Source organism: Diaphorina citri, unplaced genomic scaffold, assembly GCF_000475195.1.
Source record: "Diaphorina citri unplaced genomic scaffold, Diaci psyllid genome assembly version 1.1 scaffold42, whole genome shotgun sequence".
Taxonomy (NCBI): Eukaryota; Metazoa; Arthropoda; class Insecta; order Hemiptera; family Psyllidae; genus Diaphorina; species Diaphorina citri.
Window position 1 is genome coordinate 80537 of NW_007377479.1, and position 24609 is coordinate 105145.

The window sequence follows — 24609 nt, forward strand, 5'->3', positions numbered from 1 at the left end:
AAAAAAACACTAACTTACCTTAGTAAATCAGTGGTCAAGAGATTCTTACAATTAGCAGGTCACAGGTTTACCCCGAAATTATTTTAGAATTTACCAAAAGCTTCAGAATGTCTAACTAACTGTCTGTGCGTCTTTCACAGTATAAGTTGGAAATCAAAACAATTTTCGTAGGTTCAAATCTTATCTATCCTCAATTATTTCAGAATTTAAAAACCTCAGCACAAGTATATCACTACTTAACTGATAGAATAACACAAGATTATTTAATCACACAGTCTACAACAATTCCAAATGATCTTCCAGATGTACTCACACGAAAGTATACACAATAACTAGAGAGACTAGACTGAGGATTTCCAATTCAAGCACATGGGGTTATGACTCATACTGTTGCAAATCTTGGAAATTTTGGCACAATATTGCATCACTTTCATTTCAAGGCTCATCTTTTGTGTACTGTTTTCCTTATTGTCAAAAAACTCCAAAATCAATCAAAATTTAACGAAGTCAATCACAAATTACTTGTATATGCACAGCCTTTTCATAACTTTTGTGGATATCCCAGCATTACTAAGTGCCTCCTTTGAAATTGAACATCTTATCACAGGCTCAAGCTTGCCTGGCAATCAGGAGGGTCAATCACAAATTACTTGTATATGCAAAGCCTTTTCACAACTTTTGTGGATATCCCAGCATTACTAAGTGCCTCCTTTGAAATTGAACATCTTATCACAGGCTCAAGCTTGCCTGGCAATCAGGAGGATGACATCACTCAATGCCTCCTTAGCCCCTACGTCCAGGAGGTTGAGGCATTCCTGTGAACAGAGAGGGACAAGGGGTCATATAAGGCTATAAGGGTTAATTTTATTTATTTTTTTAAATGTCATACAAGGGTTAATTTATTTATTTTTTTGAATTACTAATGGGATGAATACGATTTTATTCGACTTTCAATTTCTTTCTTCTTCTTGTTCTCCTTTGAAACTACCAGCTTGCTAGGCTGGTTAGGGTTAGCTGTTCTCCTCCCTGTTTATAGTCCCATAGCTGGACGCTAATCTACTCTCTGTTTAATGTCCCCTGGCATAGTTTTAGAGTGTGACGGTATTAATTAGTCCTTGTTTAGACTGCGGGAGTAGAGGGACTTTTTAGTCTCATTCTGGCAGTATAAACAAGGTATATTCTATTCTACTTACGTTCTGTACAGTAGTGGCATCACTGGATCGTAGCCGAAGCACTGCTACAAGGGCATACTCGCTGTTGGCCTTCACATAGCCGTTCTTCTCCTTCGTTCCATTCACCAGCATGGGAATAACCACCCGTAGAAACTCAGGAGCCAGGGGAACGCCACTCTTGGCGATCCAAGTGCACATCTTGGCCAGGAGCTGTTTGACGTCGTTGTTCGGATGATTCATGGCCTGGAAGAACACGGAGAGATTACTAGTGGAACAATGCAACCTCCGTGGCGGAGTGGGTATTTATTTAGACTCTTTCTTCTTCTCGCTAGCCTTTTCCTATTAAATAGGGTCGGCGTTTCTTGTCAGCGCCTTCCAGACAGTCCTATTGTGTAACTCATATTTTTCACGTCCAGTGCACAGTTCGCCGAGTGGGTATCACACTAGGCTTGCACTCCGGAGGTCCCGGGTTGCATGGGGATGACTACACGTAGAAACTCGGGAGCCAGGGGAACGCCACTCTTGGCGATCCAGGTGCACATCTTGGCCAGGAGCTGCTTGACGTCGTTGTTCGGATGATTCATGGCCTGGAAGAACACGGAGAGATTACTAGTGGAACAATGCAACCTCCGTGGCGGAGTGGGTAATTCAGCTCTGTGTTTGGAGTTCGGGTTACATTCAGGAATAGCTACACTAACAACTTCAATCGAGTACCGACCAGTGGTACATTGTAAAAAGATAATTGATTGCAAACGAGGCCTTTACACAACAACTTTGTGCAAAGTGTCTTTAGCGTGGCAGTGCAGGTATTTACTGAGTGCTGTAACATTAAAAAAAAAAAAAAAAAAAAAAAAAAAAAAAAAAATATCCACGCAGTAGCTGGGGGACATAGTACGAATAGTCCACCTTGGTTTGAGAGCAGAACGCGCCGAGTAGCACTACAGCAGGACGTCTCTGAGCGATACTTTCGGACCGTGTAGCATCCAATAGTTGATCCATGATGGCACGCACGCCTGCCTCGTCACTCACTGATAGGATCACCTGGAAAGAAGATCAATGTATAAATAAATAAACCTTCAAATTACGAGACCCCAAATTTCAAAGATCGATGTGCCTTGATTTCATAAACTCATGTTCCAAATTTCATCAAAATCAGATCAGGCAATCGCGAGTTATAGCGGAACAAACATTCAGACAAACTAAATGCAAAACGGTCGAGTTAAAACGTAGACCTTACTATCGTTCGGTCAAATATGGACCTAATAGAATCATAGAATGACGGGGTCGAATTTTTTCGGCTCTGTGTTTGGAGTTCGGGTTACATTCAGGAATAGCTACACTAGCAACTTCAATCGAGTACCGACCAGTGGTACATTGTAAAAAGATAATGGATTGCAAACGAGGCCTTTAAACAACACCTTTGTGCAAAGTGTCTTTAGCGTGGCAGTGCAGGTATTTACTGAGTGCTGTGACATTAAAAAAAAGAAAATGTTAAAAGGCTCTGCTTTACCACAAAGAATCACCGATTTGATTTTATTTTTGATTTAATACCTGGATCGTAGCCATATTCCGAGCGGGGGGGATTACTTACTCTAGTGAATGAGGTAAGCAGAGGTCCAGGTAGGGGTTCTCCTGTGCTGAGAATATGTTTGAACAAATAGCCACAGCCTCTGACCGCATTCAGTACCAGCGTGGTCTTATCACAGGATAGATGAGAGGACAGAACCTGACAAAACAAAGTAAATGGGCATTATAATAATAATAGTGCTTATTTGGGACTTTTTAGTCTTAGTTGACAGTATAAATAAGGTATATTAAATAAATATTAACTTACTGCTCGAATAGGACTAAAGAAGGACTATAAACAGGGATCAGATCAGCCACCTTAACCAGCCTGGCTAGCTGGAGGTTACAAAGGGGTTTATCATGCTTCAAAGGAAAAGCACAGGTTCTCATGATGGTTGTCTGCAGTTCGGGACGGGGCAAATAATCTTGGCTAGAGACCATCAACCCCCCTCGGTGCAGCTATACCGCAACAACAACAAAGAGTCTCTTTACCCCAGCAGTAGGCTACCACTACAATTTAAATATTAACTTACTGCTCGGATAGGACTAAAGAGGGACTATAAACAGGGATCAGATCAGCCACCTTAACCAGCCTGGCTAGCTGGAGTTTACAAAGGGTTTATCATGCTTCAAAGGAAAAGCACAGGTTCTCATGATGGTTGACTGCAGTTCGGGACGGGGCAAATAATCTTGGCTAGAGACCATCAACCCCCCCTAGGTGCAGCTATACCGCTACAACAACAAAGAGTCTCTTTACCCCAGCAGTAGGCTACCACTACAATTATACATAACTAGCTGAATTCCGTCGCTTCGCTCCGGAATCCCGCTAGTTCATCCCGAGGCATGGCCAAACTTGTGGAAAAGGCATCTACAATTATACTCGTACATAATGAGTCAAATTCTCCAACAATGTTGAGGATAAAATTCTATACTTCAGCTGGGATTGAACCCACGCCCTCCTGATTATCAAGTGAGCTGTTTTGGGGCAAACAACGTTGTGCATGGTTGGTATCTGGTATCTGGACGGTAGTACCAGATTTAGAAGACTCACTTCGTGCATTTCCCAAGGAATTTTTCGCCGTAGATTCCTAAGCTTAACCCATCCTTTAGGGCTGTTTGTCCCTACATCTAAGCCTCGGGATGGGTTTTTTTTGTGTATGTACAATATTTTTTCGACAAAAAGAATAATAATAATAAGGTTTATTTAGTTTCTTCATATATCTCATCGTGTTCCTATAAGTATATGTAAATACTTATAGGAAAAGAAGAAAACTGCAGAAGGAAGCTAAAGAAAATGTTCGTACCTTGGATATTTTGGCGGAGAACAGATCTGACCATACTGCACTAGGGGATTCTTTCAATGCTACATACAGAGCAGTACTGCGTCCATGCCTATGGGCATCAGATATACTGGAGTCATCAGCTGTAACAGGAAATAGAAGCTGTTAGTAGAATAGAATATACCCTGTTTATACTGCGTAGATTCGTAAGCTTAACCCATCCTTTAGGGTTGTTTGTCCCTACATCTAAGCCTCAAGATGGTTTTTTTTTTTGTGTTTGTACAATAATTTTTCGGCAAAAAGAAAAAGAAGAAAACTGCAGAAGGAAGCTAAAGAAAATGTTCGTACCTTGGATATTTTGGCGGAGAACAAATCTGACCATACTGCACTAGGGGATTCTTTCAATGCTACATACAGAGCAGTACTGCGTCCATGCCTATGTGCATCAGATATACTGGAGTCATCAGCTGTAACAGGAAATAGAAGCTGTTAGTAGAATAGAATATACCCTGTTTATACTGATAGAATGAGACTGAAAAGTCCCTTTACTCCCGCAGTCTAAACAAGGTCTTATATATTTCATAGGTAAAGTTTGCCAATAAGTATACAGGGTGTATCACGAAGCTATGTCAAGCCGAAAATGGCGAATAGTACAGGTCAAGGGCTACAAAAAGTTCCCCGGACATTTTTTCGAAATCCTCAAACTAACCGAGGTATCCGCCATTTTGTGCTTTTTTCAGGTACCCCGACCTTGCTCCAAACATTTGACCATGGCACAAAATGTGTTAAGGCTAGAAAGAAACTAATTATATGTGTAGATAGAAGACAATATTATCTCTCTTTTGAGACCAATTTTATTTCTAAAAGTCAAGAACCGTCCGGACATTTTTTCGAAATCCTCAAACTAACCGAGGTATCCGCCATTTTGTGTTTTTTTCAGGTACCCCGACCTTGCTTCAAACATTTGAGCATGGTACAAAATGTGTGCAAGCTAGAAAGAAACTAATTATATGTGTAGATAGAAGACAATATTATCTCTCTTTTGAGACCAATTTTATTTCTAAAAGTTAAGATCCGTTCACACTATGGCTGTTGCGGCGCGCAATTTTGAATTTTTTTGAATTTGAATGACATTTGTTAAAAAAAAAACTTACCAAGAATTTCATCATTAAGTATCCGGTTCAGTTGCTCCGGACTCAAATACCGGATGAGTTTTCCGAGACATCCGGCTACGCAGGTCCGGATTCCATCTTCCTCGCCGGACAGCATCTCGCGTAGCATCATGTACATAGACTTGCGTACCGGTTTTTTCAGGTATCCCGACCTTGCTTCAAACATTTGACCATGGCACAAAATGTGTTAAAGCTAGAAAGAAACTAATTATATGTGTAGATAGAAGACAATATTCTCTCTCTTTTGAGACCAATTTTATTTCTAAAAGTTAAGATCCGTTCACACTATGGCTGTTGCGGCGCGCAATTTTGAATTTTTTTGAATTTGAATGACATTTGTTAAAAAAAAAACTTACCAAGAATTTCATCATTAAGTATCCGGTTCAGTTGCTCCGGACTCAAATACCGGATGAGTTTTCCGAGACATCCGGCTACGCAGGTCCGGATTCCATCTTCCTCGCCGGACAGCATCTCGCGTAGCATCATGTACATAGACTTGCGTACCGGGTCCGACATTTTGTCCCCGATAACGCCGCGTAGGGCTTGCAGCATGGTTTCGCGAGTACCCGGGTCCTCGTTAGACTTGATGCCGTTCACCAACTCTGTGTAAATTGCGTCCGCCTGAGAAATGAAAATAAAATAGAATAAAAATACAATTACTCACTCACTCCGATGGCGTATTAGGGATATGTGAATCCCGTGCCGACCAGACTGCTTGTCTCCAAAGAACTCTATGTTGTGTCAACTCCTCCCGTGCTAATCAAATAGATTTTATAAATAGAGAAATTAAAATAAAATATAAAATTAAAACGATAGAATTTTAATTTTAAGACACTTTTGCAGCAGTTAAAGTTCCAAGTTCTGCCTGAGAAATGGAAAATTAAAACGGTAGAATAAGACACTTTTCAGGAGAGTAGATTGAAGTCCTAAGATGAATGTTAAAAAAAGGCTAATCAAATAGATTTTATAAATAGAGAAATTAAAATAAAATATAAAATCAAAACGATGGAATTTTAATTTTAAGACACTTTTGCAGCAGTTAAAGTTCCAAGTTCTGCCTGAGAAATGGAAATGAAATAGAAAATTAAAACGGTAGAATTTGAAGACACTTTTCAGGAGAGTAGATTGAAGTTCCAAGATGAATGTTTTTTTTTTTTTTTTTAAATCGAAGTTTTCAAATATATGTACGTCAACCAGCCGGCCGGATTTTATCCTCAACGGATAATGTTTGTTCTCAGAACGGCTGGCATTCTCCTATCCTGTCTTCTCTCTTCGATTTCGGAACGATAAGACCTTAGCAGTTACAGTTCCCTCTGAGATCAAACCTCTTTAAGAAAAGATTTCACGTTCAAGACAGATGGATTACTCATTCAATTATCCAATTTTTTATTCGAATGTCCCTTCGGTTCATGTCAAACATGGAACCTTCTGCATGGCAAGCAAACATCGGACTTCTTACCTTATTATGCATGGGTATCAGATGGGACAATGCATGTGCTGCTCTCAGTCGTACAATTCTGTTCTGGTCGTACAAAGCCTTGAGGAATGTGGTCTGTAGCTGTGGTAGGAATTGCTTCAGCATAATGCCGACTTTGCTCAGAAGCAGTGCTAGGGTTTGCAGAACAGCGGCCTTGATATTCCAGTTGAATCTGAAGAAAATGATAAAAAGGTATTAAATTTTCTTAGGGTTCCTCACGAGGCTGAGCGGGCCCCGAAGCAGCCAGTTAGCGAACCAATCATTTGCATGATACAAATTTCTTAACCCCACCTGGAATCGAACACACGGGTACAAGGCGAGCGCAGTGACCACTACACTATGGGAGCTGACTAACACGGTTGATTATGGTGATATAGAATATGTACAAAACTCAAACTAGTGCAGATATTTCGTTACCTGTCTCCCAGGATTCTAATCAGGGGCCCTGTAATATTAACTACGGATGACTGGAGTACATCAGGGGAGGACTATTTACCTGTCTCCCAGGATTCTAATCAGGGGCCCTGTAATATTAACTACGGATGACTGGAGTACATCAGGGGAGGACTATTTACCTGTCTCCCAGGATTCTAATCAGGGGCCCTGTAATATTAACTACGGATGACTGGAGTACATCAGGGGAGGACTATTTACCTGTCTCCCAGGATTCTAATCAGGGGCCCTGTAATATTAACTACGGATGACTGGAGTACGTCAGGGGAGGTGCAGCTAATGACTTCACCGAGGCCGAGGGCTGCTGCTTCCTTCACATCGGGTTCCCCGTTGAGGATAGCCTCGCGGAATACCGGGAGTACTGGAGTTATGCCCTGGGGGGTGAGGAGAGGAGAAACATTATGATAATTCCAGGATTACAAATCACAAGAAACTAACAGTCCATTGCTAAAAATGGGACTTTTTTACTTCCCATTGGAATAATCCGAATTTATTTGTCAAAATCGGTTCTAAACCCTTTGAAAAATAAAAGTTAGGCACTTTCGACAACATTCACCATACCATTTTTAAAGGAAAGACTGTCAAAAACTTTAAAGTCGTTTTTCTCAAAACACAGTTTTCCGACTTACGCCTTGGCCTCAATAGTTGTAAATGGGTATGTGATACATAGGTAAAATTTGGTATCTATGTTAAACGCATTCTTGAAAAAATATAAAAGGAAAATAACTTATACACTTCACAGGGAGAATTGTATAAGTTATTTTCCTTCTCTCTATCAATATGGACTTTCACAAAGTTACCGAGGCATCCATCAAGATGAAAATATTATTACCTTGGGTAGGCAGAAGCCAGGCAATCAAGGTTTACTTTCTGGTGTTCTCGTGTTGACCCAGCACCTAAATGGGAAGTATTGCGTCTCTTATCACTCATCTGATGAGGGACATACTACGAGATGGGCATGCTACCACACAGACCACATGTGTCTAATGTAGCAGTTGATTCATTGCTACGAAATAAAAACGACGGTGAAACACTCGTCTTTTTTTAATGTGATTATTAGGTCAGCATATCAAAATTTCTCACCTGTCTCAATCCGTCCAAAGTTCTTTCTGATATCTCCGGATCGGGATTATTCAACTGAGTCAACATATTGGGCAGAATATCATCCAGAGCACGAACACCCACCGTAGAGTGCAAACTGTCGAACGTCTTGGCCGCCGCTTGTCTGACTTCTGGAAGCGGGTCGCATAATGCTTTTCGCACCTATTAATAAAGAATAGACTGTTTAAAATTGATGAACTATTTCATAATTAAATCTTCATCTTAGAAGCGAGATCCATTCACATACCAATCGCTCTATCCCCAATACCTAAAAAGAGTAAAAAGCTAAATTTTGTTAGCAAATTTTAATTTGTTTGTTCGATAAGAGAGTCAAATTTTATTTAATCCGTTCTCGAGTTAATAATAATAGTGTTCATTTATACTGTTCGCATAGGACTGAAAAGTCCCTTTACTCCAGCAGTAGACTACTACTACTATTACTGTGGTCAAATTATATTGAGAATAAAATTCCATACCTCAGCTAGGATTGAGCACACGCCCTCCTGTTTACCAGGCGAGCGTCTTGACCACTACGCCACCGTGACAGTATAAGTATAACTTACCGTGGGTACAAGAGAGTTGACGAACGTTAGCACCATGTCGCGACTCGTGGAAGTCATAATTTCCGATAGACCTACACACACACCCTGTCTCTTCTCGGGTTCGGGTGAGTCTAGCCCGCGTTCCAATATGGGAATGATCTCGGGTAGGACGCGCTCACCCAGCTTGCGCACCAGGTCGCCTAATGTGCGGGCCGCAACCTGGAATCATAGAAATAAACTTAAATTCAAAAACTTCAGCTATTACTATTACTACTTTTTTTTCAATTCTGAGCATTTGAAAACAACTGTTGAAGATAAAGTCTGCTAAGAGCAGAAATCGAACCCTCGACCAAGCGCATCTAAGGCAGGCGCGCTACCTTTCAAGCTATGGAACTAGTTTTTTTTTTTGACGATAAGACCTTGGCAGTTACAGTTCCCTCTATCAAACCTCTTTTAAAAAAGATTTCACGTTCAAGACAGATGGATTACTCATTCAAAAATCCAATTTTTTTATTCGAATGTCCCTTCGGTTCATGTCAAACATGGGACCTTCTGCATGGCAAGCAAACATCGAACTTCTTACCTTATTATGCATGGGTATCAGATGGGACAAGGCATGTGCTGCTCTCAGTCGTACGATTCTGTTCTGGTCGTACAAAGCCTTGAGGAATGTGGTCTGTAGCTGTGGTAGGAATTGCTTCAGCATAATGCCGACTTTGCTCAGAATGCATGTGCTGCTCTCAGTCGTACAATTCTGTTCTGGTCGTACAAAGCCTTGAGGAATGTGGTCTGTAGCTGTGGTAGGAATTGCTTCAGCATAATGCCGACTTTGCTCAGAAGCAGTGCTAGGGTTTGCAGAACAGCGGCCTTGATATTCCAGTTGAATCTGAAGAAAATGATAAAAAGGTATTAAATTTTCTTAGGGTTCCTCACGAGGCTGAGCGGGCCCCGAAGCAGCCAGTTACCGAATCAATCATTTGCATGATACAAATTTCTTGACCCCACCTGGAATCGAACACGGGTACAAGGCGAGCGCAGTGACCACTACACTATGGGAGCTGACTAACATGGTTGATTATGGTGATATAGAATATGTACAAAACTCAACCTATTGCAGATTTTTCGTTACCTGTCTCCTAGGATTCTAATCAGGGGCCCTGTAATATTAACCACGGATGACTGGAGTACATCAGGGGAGGTGCAGCTAATGACTTCACCGAGGCCGAGGGCTGCTGCTTCCTTTACATCGGGTTCCCCGTTGAGGATAGCCTCGCGGAATACCGGGAGTACTGGAGTTATGCCCTGGGGGGTGAGAAGACGAGAAGGTCGGCGTTTCTTGTCAACCCCTTCCAGACAGTCCTATTATGTAACTCATATTTTTCACGTCCAGTGCACAGTTCGCCGAGTGGGTATCACACTAGGCTTGCACTCCGGAGGTCCCGGGTTTGATTCCCGGTAGAATCAGACGTCGTTGTTCTTCTTGGAGGTGGCGGGTTTGATTCCCGCCCGGGGGGGATTACTTACCCTAGTGAATGAGGTAAGCAGAGGTCCAGGTAGGGGTTCTCCTGTGCTGAGAATATGTTTGAACAGATAGCCACAGCCTCTGACCGCATTCAGTACCAGTGTGGTCTTATCACAGGATAGATGAGAGGACAGAACCTGACAAAACAAAGTAAATGGGCAATTGGGCATTATAATAATAATAGTGCACTTTTTAGTCTTACCCGACAGCATAAATAAGGTATATTAAATAAAAATAAATAAACATTAACTTACTGCTCGAATAGGACTAAAGAAGGACTATAAACAGGGATCAGATCAGCCACCCTAACCAGCCTGGCTAGCTAGAGGTTACAAAGGGTTTATCATGTTTCAAAGATAATAATAGTGCTTATTTGGGACTTTTTAGTCTTAGCCGACAGTATAAATAAGGTATATTAAATAAAAATAAATAAATATTAACTTACTGCTCGAATAGGACTAAAGAAGGACTATGAACAGGGATCAGATCAGCCACCTTAACCAGCCTGGCTATCTGGAGGTTACAAAGAGTTTATCATGCTTCAAAGGAAAAGCACAGGTTCTCATGATAGTTGACTGCAGTTCGGGACGGGGCAAATAATCTTGGCTAGAGACCATCAACCCCCCCTAGGTGCAGCTACACCGCTACAACAACAAAGAGTCTCTTTACCCCAGCAGTAGGCTACCACTACAATTATACATAATGAGTCAAATTCTCCAACAATGTTGAGGATAAAATTCTATACTTCGGCTGGGATTGAACCCACGCCCTCCTGATTATCAAGTGAGCTGTTTCGGGGCAAACAACGTTGTGCATGGTTGGTATCTGGTATCTGGACGGTAGTACCAGATTTAGAAAACTCACTTCGTGCATTTCCCAAGGAATTTTTCGCCGTAGATTCGTAAGCTTAACCCATCCTTTAGGGCTGTTTGTTTCTACATCTAAGCCTCAAGATGGGGTTTTTTTGTGTATGTACAATAATTTTCCGGCAAAAAGAAAAAGAAGAAAACTGCAGAAGGAAGCTAAAGAAAATATTCGTACCTTGGATATTTTGGCGGAGAACAGATCTGACCATACTGCACTAGGGGATTCTTTCAATGCTACATACAGAGCAGTACTGCGTATTAATTCAAAATAAAGTTTGAATTGTTCTTCATGTTATATATATATATAAAAAAAATCAATTTAAAAAAGAGAAAAAAAAAGATAATTCTCACCTGATCGGTAAGAAGGAAGATAAGTCCACGCAACAGCTGGGGGACATAGTACGAATAGTCCACCTTGGTCTGAGAGCAGAACGCGCCGAGTAGAACTACAGCAGGACGTCTCTGAGCGATACTTTCGGACCGTGTAGCATCCAACAGTTGATCCATGATGGCACGCACGCCTGCCTCGTCACTCACTGATAGGATCACCTGGAAAGAAGATCAATGTATAAATAATTAATTCATTAAATTACGAGATCGGAAATTTCAAGGATCGACGTGCCTTGATCTTACAAACTCAAGTTTCAAATTTCATCAAAATCGGATTAAGCTATCGCGAGTTAAAGCGGAACAAACATTAACACAAACAAACATCTAAACCAAATGCAAAACGGTTGAGTTAAAACGTAGACCTCACTATTGTTCGGTCAATTATGGACCTGATAGAATCATAGTATGAAAAACCCAACAAGTTCCGTATCCTAGTATCGCACTAGGCAAGCCGGAGGTCCCGTGTTCGATTCCCGGCGGGGTCGAAGTTTTTTCGGCTCTGCGCTTGGAGTTCGAGTTGCCATTCAGCCTCTAATACAGTACACTAGCTACTTTATTCGAGTAGCAACAAGTGGTGACATTACCATTCCAAAAAGATAACTGATTACAAAAGGAGGCCTTTACACAACACCTTTGTGGAAAGTGTCTTTAGTGTGGCAGTGCAGGTATTTGCTGAGTGGTGTGAAATCCAACAATATAGTGAAAAGGTTCTGCTTTAACACAAAGAAAATTAATGATTTCATTTTATTTATGATTTAATACTTACCGCTTGACAATATTCCGAGTCGCGAGGGCTGATATCATCCGCCATAGCTGCCAGGAGAGAGGGCAGGATCTTGTGCATGTAATGATCCAAACAGGTGCTTTTAAAAACTCTTCCTTTTTGGATTATTAAAAAACTCCTTTTTGGACGAGTAAAAATTCTCCCATTAATAAAATCTCTCATTAAGTCTTTGGTGAAATCCACCATTAGTATAGACTGGGGTTAGTGTTAATACTTACCGCTTGACAATATTCCGAGTCGCGAGGGCTGATATCATCCGCCATAGCTGCCAGGAGAGAGGGCAGGATCTTGTGCAGATATTTGCTCAGTGCATCCCCGGCTACAGAGGCCAGTATAGCGAGGGCCTTAGTGTTGACGGGGGTCTGTGTTAACTGTGGTACTAGGTATGGGAGTACGACACGGGACTTGATAGCCATCACCTGTGGTGGGAGGGAAAGTTAGAATGCAGGGCCTTGGTATTGACGGGAGTCTGTGTTAACTGTGGTACTAGGTATGGGAGCACAACACGGGACTTGATAGCCATCACCTGTGGTGGGAGGGAAAGTTAGAATATTAGTTGTTAGTGCTTTAGGTCAATACTATTTATCATGCACCTAAAGAAAGATTATGTCAGCCTAGTTAGCTTGGAGTGTAAGCTAAGGTAAGATCACACTATTTGTCCAAATAGTACCAAAGAGTCTGAGGGCCTTGGTATTGACTGGGGTCTGTGTTAACTGTGGTACTAGGTATGGGAGTACGACACGGGACTTGATAGCCATCACCTGTGGTGGGAGGGAAAGTTAGAATGTTAGTTGTTAGTGCTTTAGGTCAATGCTATTTATCATGCACCTAAAGAAAGATGATGTCAGCCTAGTTAGCTTGGAGTGTAAGCTAAGGTAAGATCACACTATTTGTCCAAATAGTACCAAAGAGTCTGATCCCCAAATAAACAACTAAAGAAAGATTGTCAGCCTAGTTAGCTTGGAGTGTAAGCTAAGGTAAGATCACACTATTTGTCCAAATAGTACCAAAGAGTCTGATCCCCAAATAAAATTAGATAAATTTAGTGTTTCGATGGGCATTTCTGATGTTTACCAAAGAAGATTGGTATTTTCGATTGCAAATATTTCAAATTTCAAGGTTGAGCGCACGCGCACTGACACTACGAACCTGTCAAAAAGAAAAAAAAATACATAAAAAAGGCGTTTGACACAGTAATAAACGAGAAAATTTGACAGCATTCAAGACACATGGGACTTCATCAAACAATGGTAGATAGAAGGGCAAGTTAGTATGCAAGAACAAAAAGCAAAGTTAAAATGGAAGTGGAAATGCTTTTTCCGTCAAGGAGGAGTGCTTTTTCCGCTACTTAAGAGAAACATAAAAGGGTATTTCTATTACTATTATTAGTTAGGTATCTCAGTCCCAAGCAGGGTAAAAAATAAAAAAAAAAAAGCTGTGAAACCCTCATCTCTTTAGTAAAAGAGAGTAAAAAAGAGATGAGGGTTTCACTTTTAGTAAAAGAGATCAGGGTTTCATCACAAAAAGAACAAAACATAAAGACCAGCAACTTACCTCTGGTACAGGATCAAGTAGGGAACTCTTCAGTCCCGGAATAATGGTGGGCAGGTAGGGCATCAAGTCCTTCTGGTCCGTCAGAGAATACATGTTGCCGATAATCTGAGCCGCCATCTTTCTCGTCTCGGTAGATCGATCCAGATAGGCTCGTTGTACCTAAGGAAAAGGAAAAAGGAGATCAAATATTGTAGTTTTTCAGTTCGATATCAATGGTTAATTTCACAAAAACATTAACAAAGAGCTAATAAAGAAAAGTCAGCGATCTTCTTTTTCTTTTTCATCGCCTTTTTCCGAGTTCAGAGGGGGTCAGCGTTTTTCGTCAGTCTCTCAATCAGACCTAGGGTGATTGCTTTGGGATGACATTTGGTTTTGGCAACAAAAATTTTACGAGTGGATGCCCTTCTCTCTCAAGCTTTGCTATTTCTTTAGCAAGGGAAATTCAGGCAGGTCTAGTCCTTGTTTAAAGTCCCCCAGCCAGACTAAGCTGGTCTACTCCCTGTTTAACGTCCCCCAGCCAGACTATTAATAATAAAATTAAGAATAATATATTTTCCCTTGGGCCAGACCATCAGGTAGACCTGACACGTATACCTGATCAGATCCGCCTGTCAGGTCCAACTAACGCCTGTCAGGTCTAACTAATAGTGTGCGAGCTCATCCGGATCAGGTAGACCTGACAGGCGGACCTTTTCAGCCGTGCCTGCCAGGTCTACCAGATAGTGTGTGTGCTCATCAGGTATCAGTTCCTTACCTGACGCTTATCATAGCTAGAAGACGCCAGACATCCGAGCAGTAGTCCAAACAGGGTGGGCAGAATTTCCCTCAGTGTACGCGGAGTATTGGACACCACCACCTTCCAGACATGTAGCGCTGCCTGACGGACCATAAGCGCAACGTCCGACCGACCCATGTACAACCCAGCAAGGACCTAAAAATCAAAATCGGCGAGGAATACAGAATTAATCAAAAATGCTTGGAAAACTATACAAGAATACAAGGTAGCCTCCGCGGCCGAGTGGGTATCACACTAAGCTTGCACTCCGGAGGTCCCGGGTTCGATTCCCGGCGGGGTCGGTTTTTGCGGCTCTGTGCTTGGATTTTGGGGTGCACTCAGCCTCGTGAGGACATTTGAGTAGCTACTTTAATCGAGTAGCGAGCAGTGGCGGCATTACCAGTGTAAAAAGATTATTTAAATATGGAAACTGATTGAAAAGGAGGACCTAAAAATCAAAATCGGCGAGGAATACAGAATTAATCAAAAATGCTTGGAAAACTATACAAGATTACAAGGTAGTCTCCGCGGTCGAGAGGGTATCACACTAGGCTTGCACTCCGGAAGTCTCGGGTTCGATTCCCGGCGAGGTCGAAGTTTTTGCGGCTCTGCGCTTGGAGTTCGGGGTGCACTGTGCACTCAGCCTCGTGAGGACAATTGAGTAGCTACTTTAATCGAGTAGCGAGCAGTGGCGGCATTACCAGTGTAAAAAGATTATTTAAATATGGAAACTGAAAAGGAGGCACTTAGTAATGTTGTAATATCCACAAAAGTTGTGAAAAAGCTCCGATTTACCACAAAGAATTTGAAATTTGAATTGTTAGATGAAAAAAAAAAAGATAAAGGCATCGATAACGTAGATTCACCTCGTCAATCGACGGCTGGTCGACTATATTTGGACACACCTTCAGCAGGGTTTACTTATACGTTTTTCCCGAAATGAAATTCCATGACTATTCCTGAGAATTTCCATAAATTTTCCAGAAAATTAGGGGGCGGAGGTACTCACTAGTAAAGTACCACTGTGATGTTTTAGGTACACGGTTATCTAGTGGCAACGCACTTGCTTGCCACACAGAAGGTCCTGGGTTCCATCTCTTAGTGCGATTCTTTCAAAATTAGGAAGTTTTCTGATTGAATTTTGAGGCCAATCGGCCTTCGGACACTCACCTGTTTAAATTCCATGACTATTCCTGAGAATTTCCATGAATTTTCCAGAAAATTAGGGGACGGAGGTACTCATTAGTACCTCTGCGATGTTTTAGGTTCACGGTTATCTAGTGGCAACGCACTTGCTTGCCACACAGAAGGTCCTCGGTTCCATCTCTTAGTGCGATTCTTTCAAAATTAGGAAGTTTTCTGATTGAATTTTGAGGCCAATCGGCCTTCGGACACTCACCTGTTGAACTTTGATGTGAGAATCACTGAGCACCGTTATCAGCTTGGGTACAATGGAAGGCAGACAGGCAGATAGTTGTTTAGGCGCACAGAATGCCATGGCCCCCAATAACTCTACAGATCCTGTCTTGGTACGCCAGGAGTCTTCTTCCAGAGCTGCTAGTAGAGAGGGTAGCACCTGAAATCAGAGGAAGTGAGTTCCAAGTATTGACGAACATATATTACCTGTTAAAAATGTATAGCCAAATAGGGCCAGTCTAGTTAGCTTGGAGGGCAGAGCGAATGCCTTATAACCGCTAGGTCGCGGGTCAATTCCCGCCGGAGGCAGATTTTATCCTGAACGGATAAGGTTCGTTCTCGGAACGGCTGGCTTTCTCAAATCCTGTCCTCCTTCTCTCTTCGATTTCGGGACGATAAGACTTTAGCAGTTATAGTTCCAGTTCCCTCTACCAAACCTCTTCTTAAATCTCAAATTCTTTGTGGTAAAACAGAGCTTTTTCACAACTTTTGTGGATATCACAACATTACGAAGTGCCTCCTTTGTAATCAATTTCGACATTTCAATCATCTTTTTACACTGATAATGCCGCCACTACTCGCTCGAAGCAGCTACTCAATTGTCCTCACGAGGCTGAGTGCACCCCGCACTCCAAGCACAGAGCCGAAAAAAACCTCGGCTCCGCCGGGAATCGAACCCGGGCCTCCTGCGTGCAAGTTTAGTGTTATCAAACCCCTTCAAAAAAAGGTTTGCTTACCAATTTGACCCCGTGAGCGGATAGTTTGGACATGACAATCTGAGCACAATCACTGGCCGCCTGACGAACATAGGTGGAGTTGTCGCCGAAACACAGCAACAGATGGGGTAGCACGTTGACGATGTACGGCTCGAACACACGACCTAAGGAATGGAAAAGCACCAGTTTAAAAAAAGAAATGATATTGGGAACTGTAATGCTGTGTAAACACACATAGTCGACACCGTCGATCGACAAGGTGAATCTACATATGTTGTGCAGGCAGTGTACGGTTTCAGTCGACAACGATCGACAAGGTGAATCTACATACATATGTTGTGCAGGCAGTGTACGGTTTCAGTCGACAACGATCGACAAGGTGAATCTATGTTGTCGACCATGTCTGGACACAGCTTAACAATGGAGGTCTCATCTTCCCAAATTCGAAGAGAGAAGGGCAGGATAGAGGAAAGACAGCCGTTCCGAGAATCCGGGCGGTAATCGAACCCGCGAACAAGCGCTTAAAAGTTAAACGGATAACGTTCTCTGAACGGCTGACTTTCTACTATTCTATCTTCTTTCTCTCTTCGATTTCGGGACAATAAGCTCTTAGTAGTTACAGTTCCCTCTATCAAACATCTTGAAAAGAAAAAAAATAAATAATAATAATAACTTTGACTCACTTTTTTCTGTCATCTACTTCTTCTATCACTTACCCAACATATTGACTAGTTCCTGCAAGGCGAGCAGCGCTCCCTCGCGGTTGATAGTATTATTACGACTAGGAAAATGCTTGCGGAAAAGTGATAATGTGTCGATTTTATTATACTAACGCGTTGTTGAACAGTTTTAGACTCCATGATGACTAATTTTGGTTTGTTTACAATCAATCTATCAAAGATTGGGCAAGATAATCCTTTCAAATCTTGCGTTCTTATTGGGACACCCTTTAGTTGTTAAATTGTCTATTCATACAGGAACCTAGTACAAAGTAGGTATCGACATGTACTCTATTATATGTAGTTGTTAATATGTTAAGTTGTCTGTTCATACAGTATCATAATAGACAATACATCCGTTATAAGAATTTTTTTCCCTCGTGTTATTCACGTGTGTGTGATTCAATTTATGTCTGAATTAACCTCAGCTGTGAAGTGGTTAGCATGGTAGACTTTAGACCTGAGGGTTGGCAGTTCGAGTCCAAATCAAGTACTCAAGAAACGCTGACCAAAAATCTAGCAACATTTAAAAAAAGTTTGATAGAGGGAACTGTAACTACTAAGGTCTTATCGTCCCGAAATCGAAGAGAGGATAGCAGTTAGGAAAAAGCCGGTCGATCCGAAAACGAACCTTCTCTTTCTGCCCGGGGCGGGAATCGAACCCGCGACCTAGCGCTAACAATTCAGTAGCTTACCTGTCGAGACATAGAAAGAGGCCAGCTGTCCGATATTGTTTGGATCTATGAGATGTACCAACTGAGCCAGAGCTAGGGCCACACCACTACGAGGTTCCCAGATGTCAATCGGGTTCTCTGCCACACGACCTGAAACCAAATCAAGGCAAAGAAAAAGTTTGATTGAATTGTTCTCAGGACTATAGTTTTCAGTTCTCAGGACTTTACATTTCGGCCCAAGTCAATTAAAATTTGCAGAGAGTTTCTTTATGAAATGTAAATCAAATGTCTCCTTGGGACGAACCTCGAGAAATGTACGGCTCGGCCGTTATTAGTTTTAGTTTTGAAAAAAGCTCAAAAATGTTCATTATTCTCAGGACTTTAGTTTTCAGCCCAAGTCAATTTCCCAAGGAGACTTTTGACCTACATTTTATAAAGAACCTCTCTAAACAGTTTGATTGACATGGGCCGAAAACTAGATTCCTGAGAAGAGTGAACATTTTTGAGCTTTTTCAAAACTAAAGTCCTGAATAACGGCCGAGCCGTACATTTCTCAAGGTTGGTCCCAAGGAGACTTTTGGTCTACATTTCACAAAGAACTTCTCTGCAAAGTTTCAATTACTTGGGCCGAAAACTGCAGTCCTGAGAAGAGTGAACACTTTTGAGCTTTTTCAAAACTAAAGTCCTGAATAACGGCCGAGCCGTACATTTCTCAAGGTTGGTCCCAAGGAGACTTTTGGTCTACATAATCAGGAAAAGAGGAGTAAGTATTATGAATTAGTTCTGTGGCCGAGTGGTCAAGACTACTGGCTCTCAACCCGGAGGTGCTGAATTCAAATACTGGCCAGAGCGGAAGTTTTCTTGACTTTTCCGTTCTTGGATCTAGGCATCGATGTGACAAGGATGGGAAAGAGAATGTGACATTGAAGTAATGCGAAAGCGGTGCCGAGGTACCTTGAAAAAGTTGTGTTAATGTAGCTAATAACTTGAAAATGGGCTGACTGCTGAGCTTCATCACAACTTCTTAGAAAGGATTGTCTTTTTCTTTTTGAGAAATAACCCCTCTTAAAAAATAAATAATAATAATGGTGATGAAAATTTAAAAGTTCCTTTTACCTTCACCATAAATAAATAATTTATGATACGTATTCACATTACCTGTTGAGAGGGTGTGCTCAGGGCTTCAATCAGTTTCTTAACGATGGGTTTGATTCGGGGATCCGTCGGTTCCAAATGTCGCGCCAGGGAGCCCATCAGAATCACCACACTTTGACGGACACTATCGTAGGACGCGGAATTCTTCGGCGCCCTGTCCAGCAAGTTCTCGAAGATGGGCAGCAGGGAGGACACGGTGTGTTTGCCGTGGAGGTCTACAGTGACCAGGGCCGCCGTCAGCATGTTCTTGCGAACCGTCGCGTTGCGATCAGCCAAACCTGAACGATGAGAATATAAATGTTTAGAAAAGTTGTCAATGTAGAGTCCTCCTAAATAGTTGTACTCATTAGTCGCCACAATTGTAGACACGTTCGATGTTCTTTCGCCAATAGGGGAGTACGGAGTACCAAAAAATGATTGATCAGTGATTTGTGCTTAAATTAGGACTCACTAATGATTAAAATGATTCATTTTTAAATTCAGACCTAAAAATTAAATTTAGATTTTCAATCCTAATGGTTTCAGAGGGCAAAGAAAAAGGATTGCACCCACTGAGACCATCAGGAAAAAAAAATATAGAGTTAAATCTTTAATTATATTTTTCCTCGTATGCATATTCCATACTGTTTTTAAATAAAGGTTCCCTAGCTTTAATAAGAAGGTAGGAAGGTACTTATTAGGGCAAATTATAAAAGGTTTCTTGTCTGGAGAAAAAAAGTAGATATTCGTGATGAGAAGGTAGTTACGCTCATTATGAAAACGGGAAATTGAAGAACTCTGTAATACAGAGTCTGTATACACGTGACTTGGTTTGTTAGGTATGGGCAGTCTACTAGTAATTTCAAATAGATTCTCGTCAAGTCTTGCATTTGTGTTTGAACTACGTAATTATTTGAACAAGAAAAAAAAATGTAAATCTCATTTTAAATTTTTATTGATTTGGTATTTCATATACCTAATACCTTTTTATTTTTATTACTTTTTAACAACCTAAATGACAACATAGTGTGTTTTTTTATATTTGCAAAAATGGGTAAGTGAATTTTTATTTCCTTTTTATACCGTTAGGCGCTTTTACTATGTGTTAAAAGTTAAAACATGTCGTTCGCGCCGAAGTTTCTGTTCAATCAGAATTCATATTATGTAGTAAAAAAAAAACAAAAAAAAAAAAACAAGAATTTCACATGGAAAAGAAAAATAGTTGACCAACACCCCTTGTTATTTCAGGACTCATCGGGAGTTCCCCTTGTTATTTCAGGACTCATCGGGAGTTCCCCTTGTTATTTCAGTTCTCATCGGGAGGTTACCAACCGAATCCTGCCTTCTGATTGGCTGCCTTCTTCTCGACATGGCGTACAGTGTTCCCATCTACACCGACCCAAATAACCCATACATCGACCCATATCCTTACCCATATGACCCATATCCGACCCATCTTTATCAGAAGACCCATCTTCATCTTCCTCAAACTCGGGTTTCCGAGAAAATTCACCTTTCCCAGAAAACCCACGCCCACAAAAGCCATCTTACTCAGAGAACCCGCCTTTCTCAAAAAATTTACTATCGGGATTCAGTACCAGACGATGTGTACATTAGACGGAAACGACAGTCCAATCAAGACTTCACAAGGGACATAAAGGATCTTCTTACAGGAACAGATTTCGGTTCCTTTCCCAAAGGACCCTCGGATTTTTTGATCCAGATATGCTCGTTGTACCTGTGAATAAACGCCGATAGGTAACACGTTAAATAAACCAGTCCCCAATGGATCACTGAAGTTGTTGTTATTGATTACAAATGTCGGGTCATTGACCATTAGGCCATTTTCCTAAGCTCGTCAAAATATTTTTCTACAATGAAACGTCCTAATGTTAAATATTCTGGATCATTGAAGTTCTCAAATAGGGAATTTTTCTATTCCTTCTACGACTTCTATATCCCGAGGTAATTCGATTTGAAAAATACCGGTAAATCTTAAAAAAAAAAGTTGAGGTTAAAATGAAGTCCTCTTACGTTACAGTCAATTTTCCCAAATATGCAAGCTTGCACAGTAGCACTGCCTGCGGGGGATTTCGTTCAAGTGGATTTCTATTGTAAGAACGTTCTACGTGATATCACGACCTTTTCTTTGAAACGAAAAAATTAATAATTATTGATGTTTCGACCTTTTTAAGATATAGGTAGTTTTGCTGTTTTGACTTCGGATTAGGATTTTTTCAACTTCTTACGTAGGAATTTGATTTTACCCAAATGCATGTACACTTTTGTAAAAAAAAAAAAAAAAAAAAAAAAAAAAAAAACCTCGAATTTTTTCAAAGATAACACAGCCTCTAATTTATTCAAAGAGAGCGGGACCTCTGATTTTTTCAAAGATGGTACAGCCTCTAATTTCTTCAAGGGTAACAGTGGAACCTCGGATTTTTTCAAAGAGAGCGGAGCCTCTAACTTTTTCAAAGATAACAGTGGAGCCTCGGATATTTTTAAAGATAGCACAGCCTCTAATTTTTTCAAAGATAACAGCGGGGCCTCTAATTTCTTCAAAGTTAGCAGTGAACCCTCTAATTTTTTCAAAGATAACAGTGGAGCCCCTAATTTATTCAAAGAAATCGGAACCTCTAATTTCTTCAAAAACAGCGGGAACTCGGACTTTTTCAAGTCAGGTTTTGGCTCCCTCACAAAAGATAGTCCAGACCTTTCCACACCATCGAAGCTCTTCAGTTCTTTGGCGTCGGCACCTCGCGGTTCACCGGGAAAGGACGGCACGACTGAACCACCTAAGAATGGGGTTCCCTCATCGGGCTCGGGTGCGGGTGGGGGGTCCGTCATTACCGTTCCGCAAAGACCGAAGGAACCCCCCTCAAACTGTCCTCCGGGATTCAAGTGGTTCTACAATAAATGCTATGAAATATACGATTTTAGCGCGCAACGTTGAAGATGTTTGCAGTTCCCGATAGATCAGTGAAGTTAAGCTACGTCGCGTGTGGTTGGTCTCTGCACAGGTGACCGTCTGATCACTTGACGTGCTAAAGCGCGACCGTAGTCCCCTGCGGCTCAACATGAGGACATCAGAAATTAACCCGTAGAATATTTGTAATTGAAAAACGAGTGCAAATTATTTTCGATGGTGGGAATCGAACTCGGGACCTTCTGCATGGTAAGCAAAAATAAATCTGACTTCCTCATTGTCCCTTTTTCCTAGTTCTCTTTGTTCTATGTAAGGCCGAAGGGCATACATACCTACAACGCAAGGTTCTGAAGAAAAAACACGAAACATACTTATCAATTATTCAATTATTTTCTCCGACAATTATAGCCAACTCAGATTGCACGAGTGGGTAACAAGGTACCAAGATCAATTAGATATGTACCTAGTAGTACTTGGTGGGTATCAGCATGTACTTTTAAAGTATGTAAAGGGTGTCCCAATAAGAACGCAAGATTATTATTTTACAGAGATCTTTTTCCTAGTTCTCTTTGTTCTATGTAAGGCCGAAGGGCATACATACCTACAACGCAAGGTTGTGAAGAAAAAACACGAAACATACTTATCAATTATTTTCTCCAACAATTATAGCCAACTCAGATTGCACGAGTGGGTAACAAGGTACCAAGACCAATTAGATATGTACCTAGTAGTACTTGGTGGGTATCAGCATGTACTTTTAAAGTATGTAAAGGGTGTCCCAATAAGAACGCAAGATTTGATTGTTTGATAAAGCATGGTTCTCCGTGGAATAAAATGGATTTCTTAGATGATTTGAGAAGTAAACATTCTGAAATTTTGTAAGGAACAATAATCAGACAAATAACTTTCTTGACTTTGGTGGTACATTCGTTTCCTTTTGACAAAATTGTCGATGACAAATTCGAGGAAATCAGGCTGTATCTCGTTGATGCAACTTTCAATTTCACCTTTCAATGCTTCAAAGCTTGTGGGTTAGTGCCACTGCCAACGCACCACCACTCAGTTTAGAAAGCAAATACTGTAACTTGTGAGCATTTGTAAGATCCGTTCGGTTATGAATGTTGATTCGATACATCTCAATGAATAAGGGCCAATTTCCAATGCAGGCACCATCAAATGTTGGGATTTCTAACGGTTGGAGTTTGATCCCACAGCTAATTGGTGATATGGGTGCAGGTGCAGGTGTAGGTGCAGGGGGTGGAGGTTTAGCCAATTCCCCATCCTTGTACTTAATGTACCCAACCATCTCCTCCACTGTTGCCATTTCAGAGAATGCGTGAATGCCATTTCTCGTCAGAAAAACGGAAAATGACAGTATTACGACTAGGAAAATGCTCGCGGAAAAGTGATAATGTGTCGATTTTATTATGCTAACGCGTTGTTGAACAGTTTTAGACTCCATGATGACTAATTTTTGTTTGTTTACAATCAATCTGTCAAAGAATGGGCAAGATAAAACAACGCATAACAAAGTTATGAATCGAACCCGCGACCTAGCGCTAACAATTCAGTAGCTTACCTGTCGAGACATAGAAAGAGGCCAGCTGTCCGATATTGTTTGGATCAAAAAACAGTGGAACCTCGGATTTTTTCAAAGATAACACAGCCTCTAATTTATTCAAAGACAGTGGAACCTCGGATTTTTTCAAAGATAACACAGCCTCTAATTTATTCAAAGAGAGCGGGACCTCTGATTTTTTCAAAGATGGTACAGCCTCTAATTTCTTCAAGGGTAACAGTGGAACCTCGGATTTTTTCAAAGAGAGCGGAGCCTCTAACTTTTTCAAAGATAACAGTGGAGCCTCGGATATTTTTAAAGATAGCACAGCCTCTAATTTTTTCAAAGATAACAGCGGGGCCTCTAATTTCTTCAAAGATAACAGCGGAGCCTCTAATTTTTTCAAAGACAGCGGCACCTCAGATTTCTTCAAAAACAGCGGAAACTCGGACTTTTTCAAGTCAGGTTTTGGCTCCCTCACAAAAGATAGTCCAGACCTTTCCACACCATCGAAGCTCTTCAGTTCTTTGGCGTCGGCACCTCGCGGTTCACCGGGAAAGGACGGCACGACTGAACCACCTAAGAATGGGGTTCCCTCATCGGGCTCGGGTGCGGGTGGGGGGTCCGTCATTACCGTTCCGCAAAGACCGAAGGAACCCCCCTCAAACTGTCCCCCGGGATTCAAGTGGTTTTACAACAAGTGCTATGAAATATACGATTTTAGCGCGCAACGTTGAAGATGTTTGCAGTTCCCGATAGATCAGTGAAGTTAAGCTACGTCGCGTGTGGTTGGTCTCTGCACAGGTGACCGT

General features: G+C 41.4%; 1 protein-coding gene and 1 long non-coding RNA gene across 2 annotated transcripts in view; both read right to left on the bottom strand.

The window, feature by feature from the left end:
* Positions 1–737: 737 nt before the first annotated feature.
* LOC103513907 (eIF-2-alpha kinase activator GCN1) overlaps positions 738–24609 on the bottom strand; it is a gene marked incomplete at its 5' end in the record, with an annotated part of 28521 nt that continues 4649 nt past the window's right edge. The window contains 29 exons of the mRNA XM_026826798.1: positions 738–815; positions 1194–1415; positions 2764–2898; positions 4367–4485; positions 5547–5811; positions 6650–6839; positions 7322–7494; positions 7953–7973; positions 8204–8383; positions 8785–8982; positions 9347–9445; positions 9514–9649; positions 9893–10065; positions 10288–10422; positions 11503–11700; positions 12308–12376; positions 12544–12744; positions 12777–12851; positions 12976–13086; positions 13454–13474; positions 13880–14038; positions 14634–14810; positions 16054–16230; positions 16808–16950; positions 17503–17578; positions 18223–18329; positions 18998–19061; positions 19338–19612; positions 23819–24376. Coding sequence (XP_026682599.1) covers positions 738–815; positions 1194–1415; positions 2764–2898; positions 4367–4485; positions 5547–5811; positions 6650–6839; positions 7322–7494; positions 7953–7973; positions 8204–8383; positions 8785–8982; positions 9347–9445; positions 9514–9649; positions 9893–10065; positions 10288–10422; positions 11503–11700; positions 12308–12376; positions 12544–12744; positions 12777–12851; positions 12976–13086; positions 13454–13474; positions 13880–14038; positions 14634–14810; positions 16054–16230; positions 16808–16950; positions 17503–17578; positions 18223–18329; positions 18998–19061; positions 19338–19612; positions 23819–24376 — 4535 coding nt within the window. The remainder of the gene's footprint in view (positions 816–1193; positions 1416–2763; positions 2899–4366; positions 4486–5546; positions 5812–6649; positions 6840–7321; positions 7495–7952; positions 7974–8203; positions 8384–8784; positions 8983–9346; positions 9446–9513; positions 9650–9892; positions 10066–10287; positions 10423–11502; positions 11701–12307; positions 12377–12543; positions 12745–12776; positions 12852–12975; positions 13087–13453; positions 13475–13879; positions 14039–14633; positions 14811–16053; positions 16231–16807; positions 16951–17502; positions 17579–18222; positions 18330–18997; positions 19062–19337; positions 19613–23818; positions 24377–24609) is intronic.
* LOC113469331 lies at positions 10287–11408 on the bottom strand. Its single transcript, XR_003392781.1, has 2 exons — positions 11327–11408; positions 10287–10422 (listed from the first exon to the last, which is right to left on the bottom strand). It is a non-coding gene; the product is annotated as an uncharacterized LOC113469331 (long non-coding RNA).